This window comes from Ursus arctos, unplaced genomic scaffold, assembly GCF_023065955.2.
Source record: "Ursus arctos isolate Adak ecotype North America unplaced genomic scaffold, UrsArc2.0 scaffold_17, whole genome shotgun sequence".
Lineage (NCBI taxonomy): Eukaryota > Metazoa > Chordata > Mammalia > Carnivora > Ursidae > Ursus > Ursus arctos.
This window is the reverse complement of record NW_026622841.1, coordinates 10,899,169-10,915,489: the sequence shown is the minus strand read 5'-3', so window position 1 is coordinate 10,915,489 and position 16,321 is coordinate 10,899,169. Positions and strand designations below refer to the sequence as shown.

At 35.3% G+C, this 16,321-nt stretch overlaps 1 protein-coding gene across 1 annotated transcript in view; it reads left to right on the top strand.

Annotated features, from left to right (window-relative positions):
• The window catches only part of CDH7 (cadherin 7), a 105,391-nt gene extending 92,060 nt beyond the window's left edge, over nucleotides 1-13,331 (top strand). The window contains exon 11 of the mRNA XM_026496451.4: nucleotides 12,316-13,331. Coding sequence (XP_026352236.1) covers nucleotides 12,316-12,809 — 494 coding nt within the window. The 3' untranslated portion in view covers nucleotides 12,810-13,331. The remainder of the gene's footprint in view (nucleotides 1-12,315) is intronic.
• Nucleotides 13,332-16,321: the final 2,990 nt, after the last annotated feature.

The following is a 16,321-nucleotide window of genomic DNA, read 5'->3' as shown; positions in this document are numbered from 1 at the left end:
ATATAAATCTTCATTTATTCTTTGTGACTATAAATAATAGAGTAGGTTCATAAGTACAAGTTCAAATTCAGGCCTTCTGTGACTGAGGATCTGCATTTATCTCTTATTCCACAGCACACAGATCCAGACAAAATGACAAGTTGAATTCTCTCATCCTTTAGATCTTAGCTTAGTTGTCACTTCCAATGACCTCCGTCTTTGATCACCAGACTGCACTAGTACCCGTGTATTTTTCCTATCATTTCACTTTTTAAAACATAAATTATTTCTTTGCCTGAGACATTTCAGAAGCATCAAATGTACTTACATAAAATCCAAATGGTTCTCATGGCCCACAAAGCCAGACATGTTCTGACACCTGCTCACCTCTTGAAGGTATCAGGCCATCTAATCCTTCACTCATCCTGTAGGAAGAACCACACAGCTGCCTTTCCATTAGTTTCAAACATGCCACCCTGTTACTGAAAGATTTTTCCTAAATCCCTGTACCTTTTGGGCTCACACTACCCTTGATAACCAGCTTCAGTGTTTCCTTCTCAGGGGGGCAGTCTTAACCTAGTGATTAAATTAAGCATGGTTCACAAACATGATTCTTTGTCTTTTTAATTGAAGTATACTTGACATACAATATCCTATTAATTTCAGGTGTACATTCTAGTGATTCGATATTTTTATATGAAATGATCCCCATGATAAATCTAGTTACCATATATCACCATATAAAATTGTTACAAAATTATTGATTATATTCCCTATACATTACATTCCCACGTCTTGTCTTATAACTGAAGGACTGTACAACTTAGTCTCCTTTACCTATTTTGCCTATATAGTACACCTATATAGTCATTCTCTACTCTGGTAACCCACAGTTTGTTTCCTAGGAGTCTGTTTCAATTTGTTTTTTAGATTTCACATATAAATGAACTCACTCAGTATTTGTCTTTCTCTGAGATATTCTAGACGCATCCATGTTGTTGCAAATGACAAGATTTCATTCATTGTTGTGGCTGAGTAATATTTGTGTGTAGGTAGGTGTGTATATATACATATATGTATACATTATATGTATAATTATAATATATATATATATAATATATATAGAGAGAGAGAGAACATACAGTAGGGAGATTCCTCAAAGCATATCTCTTTGAATTGGTGCTTTCATTTTCTTTGGATAAACACCCAGAAGTGGAATTACTCGATCTTATGGTAGTTTTTACCTTTTGAGGGAACGCCATACTGTATTCTGTAGTGGCTATACCAATTCACATTCCCACCAACAGTGTGCAAGGGTTTTCTTTTCTCTACACCCGTGCCAACACTTATTTTTCGTCTTTTTGACAGTTGTCAGTCTGACAGGTGTGAGGTAACGTTATGGTTTTGAATGGCATTTCCCTAGTGATTAGTGATGTTAAGCATCTTTTCATGCTCATGTTGGCTATCTGTATGTCTTCTTTGGAAAAATTACTATTCAAGTTTTGTACCCATTTTTAATTGGGTTGTTTGCTTGTTTGTTTTTGATATTAAGGTAAGTTCTTTTTATATTTTGCATATTAACCCCTTATCAAATATATGATTTGCAAATATCTTCTCCCATTCAAAATGGTGCCCTTCACTGTGCCAAAACTTTGATGTATTCCCAGTTGCTTCCTTTAGCTTTTGTTACCCTGCCTGAGGAGACTGGTCCAAAAAATATTGCTAAGACCAATGTCAAGGAACTTACTATGTTTTCTTCTAGGAGATTTATGGTTTCAGGTCTTCCTTTCAAGTCTTTTAATCCATTTGGAGTTTCTTTTTGTTTATGGTGTAAGAAAGTGGTCAGGTTTTCCCAACACCATTTCCTGAAAAGACGGTCTTTTCCCTGTTGTATATTCATGCCTCCTTTGTCATATATTAATTGACTGTAATTGTGTATTTATTTCTGGCCTCTCTTATCTATTCCATTGATTTATGTGTCTGTTTTTGTGGCAGTACCATACTGTTTCGATTACGGTAGCTCTGTAGTATAGGTTGAAATCAGGGAGCATGACACCTCTAACTGTTCTCTCTCAGGATTGCTTTGGCTATTTGGGGTCTTTTGAGGTTCCATATACATTTTAGGATTCTTTGTAGTAATTGTGTAGAAAATGACATTGGTAATTTGAAGGGATTACATCGAACCTGTAGTTTGCTTTGGATAGTATGAACATTTTAAAATAATTTTTTTTTCCAATTCATAAACATGGTTTATCTCTTCTTTTAATTTGAGTCATCGTCAATTTCTTTCATCAGTGTCATAGTTTTCAGAATACAGGTCTTTCACTACCTTAGTTAAATTTATTCCTAGGTAATTTTTAAAAAGATTTTATCCATTTATTTTGAGAGAGAGACCAAGTTAGAGGGAAGGGTAGAGGGAGAGGAAGAAGCAGACTCCCTGCTGAGCTGGAGCCTGATGAGGGGCTCAATCCCAGGACCCTGGATCATGACCCAAGCTGAGGGTAGACGTTTAACCAACTGAGCCACCCAGGCACCCCCTTAAGTAATTTTTTTAATGAAGTTGTAAATGTGATTGCTTTCTTAATTTCTCCTTCTTGATAGCTTGTTATTAGTGTAGAGAAATGCAACCTATTTCTGTATGTTAATTTTGTATTGTGACTTTTACTAAATTCATTTATTCTGGTAGTTTTTGGTGGAGTCTGAGGTTTTCCATATACAGTATCATGTCATTTGCAAACAGTTTAATTCTTTTCCAATTTAGATGCCCCTTTTTTTTTCCCTTGCCTAATTGCTATGGCTAGGACTTCCTATACCATGTTGAATAAAAGTGGCAAGAGTGGATAGTATGGACATTTTAAATGTATTCCTGCCTTTTTCCTGATCTTAAAGGAAAAGCTTTTAGTTTTTTACCCTTGAGTATGATGTTAGCTGTGGGTTTGTGATATATGACCTTTCTAATGTTGAGGTGTGGTTCTTCTGTACTCACATTGTTGAATTTTTATCATAAGTGGATGTTGAATTCTGTCAGATGCTTTTTCTGCATTTATTGAGATGATATGATTTTTAAACTTTATTTTTGTTAATGTGGTATATAATGTTGATTAATTTGCAGATGTTGAAACATCCTTGGCATAAATTCCACATAATCATGGGGTATAATTCTTTTACATTTTTTAAGGTTTATTTATTTAGATAGTGAGCAGGGGGAGGGGCAGAGGGAAAGGGAGATAAGCAGACTCCACACTGAGCAGGGAGCCTGGGACTCGATCCCAGGACCCTAAGATCATGACCTGAGCCAAAAATCAAGAGTTGAACGCTTAACCAACTGAGCCACCCAGGTGGCCCATGGGGTATAGCTCTTTTAATGCAATGCTGAATTTCGTTTGCTAATAGTTTGTCAAGGATTTTTGCATCTATTTTCATCAGGGATATAGGCCTATAATTTTTTTTTAATGACTTTAGTTTTGATATCAGGGTAATGCTGGCCTTGTAAAAGGAGTTTGGAAGCATTCCTTCCTCTTCATTCTTTGGAGAGTTTTTTAATTACTAATCCACTATCGTTACTTGTAACAGCCTATTCAGATTTTCTGTTCATAATTCAATCTTGAAAGGTTGTGTTTCTAGGAATTTATTTTTTTCTAGGTTGTCCTATTTCTAGTGTATAATTATAGTAGTCTGCTAGGATCCTTTGTATTTCTATGGTATCAGTGTAACCTCTATTTCTGATTTATATGGGTCCTGTTTTTCTCTAGAAAACTCTGGCTAGAGGTTTATTGGTTTTGTTTCTTTTCAAAAAAAAAAAAACAGCTCTTAGTTGTGCATTGATCTTTACTATTTTTATGTCTCTATTTAATGTATTTATACTCAGATTGTTATCATTTCCTTCCTCTTCTAACTTTGGAATTTGTTCATTTACTACTTCTCTTAGATGTAAAGTTAGATGGTTTATCTGGGGTTTTGAGGTAGGCTTGTATCACGTGCTTTAGCTCTCCACATGTTTTATTTTTCTAGTTATCTTGTGATTGATTTCTAGTTTCACACTGTTGTGGTCAGAAAAGATACTTGATATAATTTCAATCTTCTTGAATTTATTGTAACTTGTTTTGCAGCTTAACGTGTGATCTAGCTTGGAGAATGTTCGATGTGCACTTGAAAAAAAAAAGTGTAGTCTGAAGTTTTTAGATGAAATGTTCTCTGTATATCTGTTAAGCCCATTTGGTCTAATGGGTTGTTTAAAGCCAATGTTTTCTTATTGATTTTTCAGTCTGGATGATCTATTCATTGATGCAAGTAGGGTGTTAAAGTCCCCTTACTATTTTGTATTACTGTCAATTTTTCCCTTTATGTCTGTTATAATTTGCTTTATATATTTACATGCTCATATGTTGGGTGCATAGATATTTACAAATGTTATATTTTCTTCTTGGAGTCAGTTCTTTTTAAAGTGTATTTCGTCTAATATGAGTACTTCTCCAGCTTTATGTGGATGGAATATCTTTAGATCTAAAGTGAGTCTTTCGTAAGCACCATATAAATGGGTCTTGTTTTTATCCATTCAGTCACCCTATGCCTTTTGATTGATTCATTTAGTCCAGTTACATTTAAAATGTATTGATAGGTATATGCTTGTTATTTTACTGTTTTTATAGTTCTTCTTCTCTTGATCTCTTGTGGTTTGATGGTTTTTGGATTGTTAGGTTCTTTTGTAGGTTTGGTTTTGGTTACCATGAGGTTTACATATACCAACATTATATACATATATATATAGTAGTCTGTTTTAAGCTGATAGTCAATTTCCAATGCATTCTAAAAGTACTATGTTTGTACTCTCCCCCACACACATTTTATGTCCTGATATCACACTTTACATCTTTTTCATTTAATTTTCATACGATTTTTAGGTGGCTGATCCATTGTCTTTATTTTTTAGTTAATGGCCTTTTCCACTTAAAGAGGACATTTTAACTTTTCTTGGAAGTCTGGTTTAGTGGTGATGAACTCCTTGTCTGGGAAGTAGGGATCTTGGGCACACTGTGCTGGGGCTTAGTGGGATGGCTAGAGCTAGACCAGGTTTGACCTGGGGGGGGGGGTTGCTGGGCACACCATGCTTGGGGCACCTTGGCCAGGGACGCCAAGGTATGTTCCCCCAACACCTGCAATTCTTTATCATGAAACCTGTGTATTTCTTTTGTGGCAGTTATCACGATTTGCTTTGCTCAAATTTAAGAACATCTTGAGAGTACTGATCTTAATTTTTCTTTTTTTAAACCAATGTATTCTTGGGGCCTAATGTAGGAAATGTAGGAGGAAAAATATTTTGGAATGAATTTGTAAATAGTATTTATCACATTCTGTTCATTTTCCTCTCTTTGCCCCATATTTTAAGCTTCTCTAGAATAGATTTGATATCTCTATTATATAATTCAAATTTTAGCAAGATCCAGAGGAATAGGGACTATATTAAGATTTTATTATAGAAATTTATCATATATGACCTGTTATTGTGCTTACTATACATATGTATTTTTAATTTTACAAATATAACTCAATCTTTATAAAATTACTATAAGATAGTTTCTATGAGTTAAGTTCTATTATCCCCATTTTGAAGAGGAGGAAATTGAGGCAGGGCAAAGTAAAATATCCTATCTAAGCCCACATATTCAGGAAATAGAGGCGAGGAGTCAGTGTAAATGTGGGTTTAGGCAAGGGATTTGAGGTACACTCCAGGAGTTACACTATATAATAATTGGTTCATTAAGGTAGTGAGATGAGCAAGAGGTAAATACAAGGAGAAAGTTAAGTTAGAATCCAAGATGACCTGGAAGTTTCTGGTTTGGGTATTCTTTTGAGAAAAGAACACAAGATAGAAACAGATTGTAGTTAATGGATTTAAATCTGCAAAGAGACATTTGGGCAGAAAGTGGTTAGAGTAAAATAATATATGGCAATTATAATTTTTAATTGTTACTAAGTATTTACTATATTCTAAGCAGTCCATATGTTTTTATTATCAGTAATTATGACTAGTCATTTATGAATATGGTCTGACTTTATTCAGAGAGATAGATGGGAGAGTTATATGTCAGAGACCTCACCAATTGCCATATATAGAAAATAGTTGAATTCCTGGGTTTTATTGAGCTCATGTTGAAAGAGTATTGGGTGAAAAAATTTGAGGAACATTTACCCTAGGTATTACCTAGAGAAGAGAGACCACCAGACCATAATTTGAAAGGAGAGAGTGAAATGTTTAATTTTAAAATTGTAAGAATTCCTGTAATAGTCCATTAATTCGAGAAAACTCACCCATATCATGTTTCCTGGTTGAAGTCCTGTGTCAAATATGATAGTCATGCCATGTAAACTAAGGGCTGACTGGTACCCATCGGATTGGGCAGATGTTAACAAGACCAGTGGTGATCTTAGTCTGACGGGAAAAAAAGAAAAACTCAGATTTAGTTTCAGGGCAATCAGGATATAAGCTACTTTTATAAAAAGAAAAGTCAGTAAAATTGAGTGTAGTTGAAGATAAATCATTGGAAAATTTTCAATGACCTGTTTTTTGGTGAAAGTATGGAACTCTGGTATAGCTCCAGGCATGGAGAAAGTGGTGGGAATTTGGAAGTGACACTGAAAGGAGTTGAGATGTTTCTCTATCATGGTTGTTTCTGATGTGAAGCCATCAAAGTTCAAGTTCAAAATTAAAATTCGTGAAAATTAGTGCCAAATGGAGAAAATGTAACAGTTTTAGTAATATTTATGCAAATCAACAGGATCAAAAGACAGTGAAGAGTTAAAAAGAAACAAAGTTACTGAAGAGCTAAGTTCTACTCCCACATGGATGTGGGTAATCACTTATAATAAATTGCTGAACTTGGATACAGATTGTACTAGCAGATTTTTCATTTAGAGTAGGTCATTTTTCAGTTACACCTAGTAGACACAGTAATAATTGTAGTTAATAGTTGTTTCACTGTTCAATATGTCATTTGGCAATAAAATTTTATAGTATACCTTAAGATCATACACAATTTAGATTTTCTAGTATTTTTGAATCTTTCATTTTGTCCAGAGAAATATATTATGATTTGCAAGTGTGAACCACATATGTAATTTTAAAATTTCACGTAGCCTCATTAGGAAAACTAAAAAGAAGCAACTGAAATAAATGCTAATAACATATTTAATGCATTAGCCAACTATTATAATTTTAACATGTAATCAGTAAAAATATAGTTTAACAATTTTCTTGAACATCATGTTTATTTTACACTAAAAGCACATCTCAGTTCATGTTTCAAGTAGGGATAGCCACACTTCAAATGCTCAATAGCCACATGTGGCTAGTAGCTACCATGTTGGATAGTGAAGATTTAGACAAACATTTTATTGACCAATAAATTCTGATTATTTATAGAGACCATAGAGAAAATAGGTGACAGTGGCTTATCCTTCAAGTCTTACCTCCATGTCATCTCTTGTGAGACTTTCTCTGAGCATCCTGGCCAAAGCATACCATCCCATACATATTTACCTAGCATGTGTTATATTGCTATATAATTATTGCATTATATAATAGTTACTTTTTCTTATATAAAATATTGAACTTCACAATGGCAAGAGTTATCTCCAACCCACACTTTATTTAAATCAACAAATAATTATTGAGTGCATATTTACTATCAAGTATTGCTTTTTGTGCTCAAGATATATCTATGGGGAATAAAATCACTGACCTTATAGGGATTACAGTTGCAGAAAATCAATGTCCAGTAAAAAATGTTGAATTAAAGGAAATTTAGGTTTTAATTTTTGGTGGGTCTCTAAACAATAGGTTAAACTTAAAGTGATGTTTAACAAGTATAAGGTCTTGCAATTTGATTTAAAGCAAGAACCTTTTTATAGAGTTTTAGGATGCTTCTGGCTTGATAATAGTTAACATGACTGAGTGGTTTTAAATGAATTGACTCAAAATTTGAAATAAGGGAAATAGTTTTTCTTTAATATAAGTAGGCTTATCTAGCAGTGGTACCAATTTATACCACATCTGCAGAATTCTGCCTGCTTCTGGGGACCAAAACTGAATATTGAGAATTCAGACATTTGCAAGCTTAGAAAATCCAGTGCAAGGGATTCAGGATGACAATGAGGTATTGAATTCAGCAGCTGAGAATACACTGTAAGTGCTTCTGGAGCAAACTTGGATGACTTTTAAAGTGTCTGCTGTCTTTAAGAAAATAAGATACTTGATGGTGGCAGTTCATTGGAGAGGGGGCTTCTTAATTGTGGGGACCAATAATGTTGTGGTTAATCTCCAGGAAGTATGTTAGGTGGGACTGAAGTACTTTCAAGATGATTAAGTAAAAATGGACATGTATCAGTCACAGACCACAGTGATGTGGAGAATATAGGGGTCCACTACTTTATGGGTTTTACACTTCTATATCTTTCTTTATCTTCCCTTTTATTTCTTTCAATTTGAGAGAATGGTGCTCTTCTGGTTTGCATGCTTCTTTGCACCTGTGTCTGTACTTTCTCACAGTGAATTGCATTATGTTTTATACTGTATTTATCTTTGTAGATATATAGCTACCAAGTTTGAGCTGCTTGGATGCAGGGATCCTGTTATGATTTTGCCAATAACTAGCACTATTGCCAAATAACTGGGATACTCAGAAAATGTTGAAGGTTAAAGAACTGAATTCTAAAACAGAAATTTAAGTTAACAGTGTGCTTTTGCTGCCGCAGTTGTATTCTAATTGCTTTCTTAACATCTTCGCTTCCCTTCTTCCTATCCTAAGTCCACTCAGAATGATTTAAAAATACATATATATATGATACCATGCAGTCCTTAAACCAAGAGGTTATCTCCCACCTCTTAAATGTATTCTATGTATTCTTAAAAATACATATATACATATGATCATATCATGCAGTCCTTACACCAAGGTGGTTATCTCCCACCTCTTTCTTTACCACCCAGCCTTGTCATCTTTGCTAACTGCTTGATTGTGCCAAGTATAATCTTCCATGACACCTCTCCACCCCCAGCCTAGCCTCAGCCTTCAGGGACATGTAAATCTGCCTTGTGTGGGTCTGTTTCTTCTCCTCTAGACCTTTAAAAGATCATGTTTCCTTCTTTTGGAATAATTATCACAGTTCTACTTTAACATTTAATTCTCATTATTTAATAGTCTGCCCATTTCATTATAAGTTCTATGAAGAACTGTGCTATGCTTTCGTCATACCTAACACACATTTGTTGACCATATGTAAATTCATGACCAACCAACACATTGTAAGTGCCACCTGTCTAATCTTTTCTGTCTCCACTCAGAAGTATCATCCGTATGACAGAAAAGACATATGAGAAAAACCTCTTAACCTATATAATCTTGTGCTTACTTAAGCAGAAAATATTCTTTTTAATACAGGGATTATCTCCATAGACCCTGAAGAGCACTTAACACTTGTTCTACGTAAAGGTTAAATTTTATTTTTTATATGTGCTCATGTAGTTAGAAATTAATATTCTCCTAAGTCATTGAAATGTTAAATTTTCTAACCTTCTAAAACACTTCATTTTTCTCAGCTTCAGGCAAGATTGAGAAATAAAATAAACTCTAAGATATTAATATCCTTAATAGGTACCGAACCTGTGTGCCGACACACCTGTGGGTTCTTTCATGTTTCACTTGTACTGAGCGCTATACTTGTCAAAAAGTAAGTTTATCGGTAACATGAAAATACATTTACAATAGAATATAAGAAATAACTGTTTTATATGTTAAACATAAAAACATAAAACAATCATATATATAATATATAATAAATGACAAGATTCATTTTAATTAGAGGAAGGAAAGAGATTTGAGAATTTTGAAATATTTTGCCTAAATACGGATTTAAATTAAAAGAGTATCTATTATGTAATCTCTTACTCCCTTTCTAGCCTCATTCACTTTCAGGCCCATTTCATTTCTTGCATCCTCTATGTACTCGTTTCGATATTTGCTCCCCCTCAATTCTGCTTCCAAGCTGGGTAACAGATTTCTCATATTCCTGCCTCCACCTGTCCACCCATCATGATTCTCTCTGACTTCTCAAGAAGTATTATTTGGCCCCTGTTTCTTTCTGTTGCAATTACTTTTATTTTGGGGAGAACTATGTAAAAAGTTTCGGAAGCTAAAATCATGAATCTAAAATGTTATTCATCTATATGTCTTAAAATTTACTGATGTGTCTGTCTTTCTCTAAACTAGCAAATATCACTTGCACTCTCAGCTTGTATCTCAATTACCTTCTATGGAAGCACTGGGCTCATAGTGTCCTAGAGAGTGCAAAGGTTTGGGGCAGATGGAAGTAGAGAAGACTTCATTCCCACCTATTGCATTTCATTTCAATGACCATAGGCAGGGCTTTTCACATGCCTAAGACCACCACCAAACAACAACACACGTACCCTAGAGAACTACCCTGAGCGCCGAATGATAGGTCCTATTTGCAGACATTCACTTTTCACCTTGCTGCCTTTTCTGTCTCATTTAATCTTTAGTGCACGTGCCTTGCCGTATATTTGCTACACCTTCTACTTTGCTTGTTAACCTAATTTCATTGGGTTAGAGGAGAAATTTTGAGTTCACGTTCTTGGTTGGCAGGAGGAAACAATGAAAATTTCTCTTTGGCGCACAAAGAAGTTCCTGCCACTCTACTAACTCTACTTACATTATGCCCCGATCTCTCCAATTTACCTTGGGAACATTTGTCTATAATCATCACATGTGGTTAGACTCCGTTAGTTCGAGTTACTTGCCCAAGATCACACAGCTAATATGTGAAAAGGCTGGACTTCTATCCAAGGCCATTTTTTTTTTTTAAGATTTTATTTATTTATTCGACAGAGATAGAGACAGCCAGCGAGAGAGGGAACACAAGCAGGGGGAGTGGGAGAGGAAGAAGCAGGCTCATAGTGGAGGAGCCTGATGTGGGGCTCGATCCCATAACGCCGGGATCACGCCCTGAGCCGAAGGCAGACGCTTAACTGCTGTGCCACCCAGGCGCCCCTATCCAAGGCCATTTTGACAACAAAGCTATATATTTTGTTTTCAAGGACCATGCCAGAACATTACAACAGAAAGGCTTTATTTAAGTAAGTACTTAGATTTTTTTTAAGCAGATTGAGGTAGAGGATGAGATATGTCCCATCTAGTCATTGCTTGTAATTATTCTGAATTACAGTGACGTCCTTCTTGGCTTTATATTTTTTATTTTCAGATGTATTCTTAATGCCAAACTAAGATACTTGAAATATAAATATTTCAAGTGTCTTTTAAAAAACAGGCTGAGAGTAATGGGCCCTTTGGGCCTTTTAGATCTTCAAGAAAAAAAAGTTGGCTGATGTAATACAAAGGTAATTAAATATAATTCTTTATGTTTTGAACCCCAAAATTCAAGAACACTTTTTTTTAAACTTAATTCAAGTGCCCATGAAATCTGATGTGTTTCCAATTCAGCTTTCAGTCACCCATAGCCTGAGTGAAGCAGAATCTTTCTTAGTAGCGTATACTTATTAAAAATACAAAGAGTGTATTCAGATGGTTTAAACCCAAATAATAGCCAGTGTATCTGGTTTCCTTTGCTTTCCAGTACAACCCTGTGCTTTATTATTTATTAATTTTGATAAATCTCTCTTTGGCTAAGCGGAAAATCTCACATCCTCTCTCTCCAGGTAGAATGTGTAAAGACCAAGTTCAGTATTTCATCCTGAAAGTGAGACTCAGTTTACCATAGAAAAGCTTTTACTCTTCATATATGGCCTGACATACTGGGTTTTATTTAACAGTGGAGTTTCTTAGACAAGTACTAGGCATTTCTTCAAAGAACCTGGCCAAATGCTAAAATCCATTTCCTTCTAAAATTGCAGTTGTTAAATTAGACCTAAAACATTTATGAATGTCACTTTGCCTTTCCAGCAATTAAGGAGTTCAAAAAAAAAAAAAAAAAACGCTGTGTTGCATAACTTTGAAATTATTATATTTATGCTGAACTGGCCCTTCAATTTGCTCTAGCAAATACTTCGGAGGTTGCCTTAAAGAGGGAGATATCAGTTCTGAACAGGTGTGGAAAAGGGTTTCTTGATGTATAAAAATGTCCTGTTTTAAAGGCATTTTAGCAATTTCAGCCCATCTGCTGTGATTCTGTCATGCAAGTAGATGGCCGACTCATTTCTCTTTAAAGGGCAGGAAATCTGTCAGTCAAGATCGCAGGCCTAATTTCACCATGATGGGGGGCAGTTGGTGATTTACTGGAACTGACCCTGTCTCCTTGTTTTAGTGTTGATCCTCCTCATCGTCACCATGAGAAGACGGAAAAAAGAGCCTCTCATTTTTGACGAGGAGCGAGATATCAGAGAAAATATCGTGAGATATGACGACGAAGGTGGGGGAGAGGAAGACACAGAAGCTTTCGACATGGCCGCACTAAGAAATCTCAATGTCATCAGAGATACCAAGACTCGGAGGGATGTGACTCCAGAAATTCAGTTCTTGAGTCGACCAACTTTTAAAAGCATCCCAGATAATGTCATTTTTCGAGAATTTATTTGGGAGAGACTGAAAGAAGCCGATGTGGATCCCTGTGCTCCCCCCTATGATTCCTTGCAGACGTATGCATTTGAAGGAAATGGCTCAGTGGCTGAATCACTCAGCTCCTTGGATTCCATCAGCTCAAACTCTGATCAGAATTACGACTACCTAAGTGACTGGGGGCCTCGCTTTAAACGACTCGCAGATATGTATGGAACCGGCCAGGAGAGTTTGTACTCATAGCCCCGGAACCTTAATTTGAAATGTACTGAAGAAAAAGTAAAAGCAAAAAAACAAAAACAAACACACCCACTACGTACAGAAAATGAGAACTCGACTTACTAGAAAAAACGGTTGTAAATATTTCTCCATTTTTAACTGTTTAGGTTTTTGCCTTGGTGAAGCATATCTTCATTAGACTTATCCAAGGGACTGCACTGACCACAGACGTTGAGCATTTGAAGGCTTTTTGATAAAACGAAATGCTCAGTGGTTTGTGAATAGATAGCAACTCTCAGATACCTGCAAAGCACCTAACCTTGATGAGTATGTAGTGCCCTGTGTTGTCCGTGAACCAAGCGTGGCCTGTACATACCTTCACGGTACTGCCGGTGAGAAGAACAGAACACGATGTGCCATTGAAAAGTCCTGGAACTTCTTGCATATCAAAACTTGGGACAAATTTAATTTACAGTGTTGTTTTTAGCTTGCTAGGTCATAGAATCCAGCAGAAGTTTATTGCTGTTGGTTGGCAAATATATTTCATTTAGCAATATATAAATTCTTAGAAAATCCTCCCCAATCCTTCAATACAAGCCAATAAAATTTGGTTTAAGGCAACATAAACCATTGTTTAGCAAATAAATTATGAAGTGTTCCAAATAAGAAAAAGGTAAATCATTCTTGAAGTCTGCAGTCGTTTTGAGATGCTTGTGTAGGTATGAAAAAAGTTGCTGTCTATTCATTGATTTTTATTATCTCTTCTGATTTATACAGGAGACTATCTTTCCTTTTTTTATCTGACACATGGTGTTCTATTTATTTTGGAGCTCCAATCTCCACTACATTCAGGTCCATCTGACTGCCTCATAGCATTAAGCTCATCAGAACATGCTGATTTTTCTCCAGTCTGAGCTACATGAGGGAAAGGAAGCATGGAAATGGAGAAAAAAATAGCAGAACAGTTGAGCCTTGCTGCAGTTCACATCTCCGAAAGGAGCACAGCGACCAGGACATATAAGTTGTTCATCTGAGCCATTAGAATGTACCAAACAGTGGAATAAAAGATTTGTATTTTAGAAAGAAAGATTTCAGAGAGAATTGAGATTTTTTTTTTTCTGATGCAAGAATTATTTTTGAAGGTCTATATGCTCCAAAGACTTTTGAGACTTTGTTTTCCCCAGCCTCTTTTGCTGTAAACATATTGAGTAAAAGACATTTTTTTACTATATCTTAATGTAACATTATAAATTTCAAAAATCCATCTTTAAATTCTGATGCAGATTTGTTCCTCAAGAATTTACCAAGCAATGTAGGATTTCTGTGCTGGTTTAGATGGGCAGAAGTGAGGAGAGCAATTTCCAGTGATCACATGTGTTTAAGTTTGCGATGGGCTTCTTAGAATTTTATGATTAAAATAATCTTTCCACCTCTCTTTTTCCTAGAATAGTACTAGTTTAATGTGCATCTATTTCAACAAGAATGGATTTTTTTTCTTTCATTTCTCCTTTTAAAAATTATTTATTGGGTTCCTAGTAAATCTACAGGAAGTGGATACTGTATAGGAAATTACATTTTAAAAGTGCTTCTTTCTGAAAGACACTGGAATCAGACTATCAATATTTGGATTACATGAGGAGAAACCAGGATTCTATAAACCTACAGCTCATCTCTAGAAATACAGTACATGAAAGTGGCCTTCAGCTTCATCAAAATAAATAATTCAATAAGTCTGATTATCTGCAAACAGTCCTTTCATTTGAATGGAGTTTTGTAAACATTGTTTCAGGACTAGATAGATATGCTTCTTGCTGGATTAATATACATATATATGAAAAACTCGTAACAGTAAAAGGTTCTGTTCATGACTTTTAGTCACATGTGTAAGCTTTTCAAATAAAAAAAAAAAAACACAGTACACTTACCCAATTCAATAAAAGCAGAGTGTGGTTCAGGAATTATATAGGTGTGAAATCAGCAAGGTGCTGAGAAAACAGTTTTGTAATAATCCCCTTGTTGTCTGCAGGAAGATAAAATAGTTTAGTACATTCGGATTATGATGTCAAAACTGCTGATTGTTGCACATATCACTAAATGGAGGTTTGAATGTATTTTAGAAAAGAAACATCACACCATTCACCTGGCTTTCTCTTGTTTTCAAGTATATATATATATATATATATATATATATATATATATATATATATAATAGTATATATATTTTTTTCTTGTTTTTTTTTCTTTTCATATTTGCCAGTCATAGATTGGGAAAAGAAAAGCTCAAATTTAAATAAAGATTTGAAATTCTTGCATATACCCATTTGCTCTTTTGTGTGTGGACAATTACATCAATACAGTATAAACTTGATTCAATGGTATTTTTAAAAAATGCTTGAGATAGCTGAAAGAATGCCCCTAATTCAGATGAAATTTATATGAAGTACTCTAGCTAAGCTTACCTGTAATGGGGGTGAATTGGTTATTTTAGTTTTCTTTTTTCTTTCGAAATCTAATGCTATGTATGATTATCTCCATAGTACTTGAGACACTGGAATAGTTGATTGATAAAATCAATGTTAAACCTTGGTAGAACATTCTCCAAAAACATTTATATAAACAGCTATTATCTAGTTACTAAAATTCAGTGGTGTGCTGGAACCAGCTAGAACCAACTCCCAAGAACCAACGATACACACCTCTTCTCAACCGTCCTTCCAGAGAGATCATTTCAGTGAATTGAATTAGCCATGGGGTAGTAGCTAGGCCACCATGGAAATCAGCCAACACTACCTGTTTTTCCTGGAGAGCCAGTTGTTAAATGTTTACCAACATTTCACTGCTTAAATTGCTTTATAAAGGAAACCTTATGATTGAAAATATAGCATGAATGTAGAGAATATCAGATAATGACATGAAGGAATTTATGCTCTATTGTTCTACTAAGTATAGATGCATGTGATAGTCCCTGGTAGGAAGTCCTTGGAGCTACAAGTAGAAAGGAAAGGATCCACTTCATTGTAGAAAATGATGGCTTAATAATTTCAAAGGCAGACAGCAGTCTGGGAAGCCAAGAAATTTAAATATTTTCCATTTGTCCATATGGGGGCACCATTAGAAACTCAAGATGCACAAAGTAATGCATATTTTTGACATTTACATTTCTTAAAAATGTTTGTATTTTACTCGTTACTGTCCATGTCAAGAGAATATGCCCAAGCCCCAATTCTGAATTATCATTGCATGATTTTAGGTCAGCAGAAAGAATATGAAAACTCTTATTAAGAAAGTGGGCTTTTGGGGCGCCTGGGTAGCGCAGTCGTTAAAGCGTCTGCCTTCGGCTCAGGGCGTGATCCCGGCGTGCCGGGATCGAGTCCCACATCGGGCTCCTCCGCTATGAGCCTGCTTCTTCCTTTCCCACTCCCCCTGCTGTGTTCCCTCTCTCACTGGCTGTCTCTCTGTCACATAAATAAATAAAATCTTTAAAAAAAAAAAAAAAAAAGTGGGCTTTTACAGATCAAGCCTAAATTATCATTCTG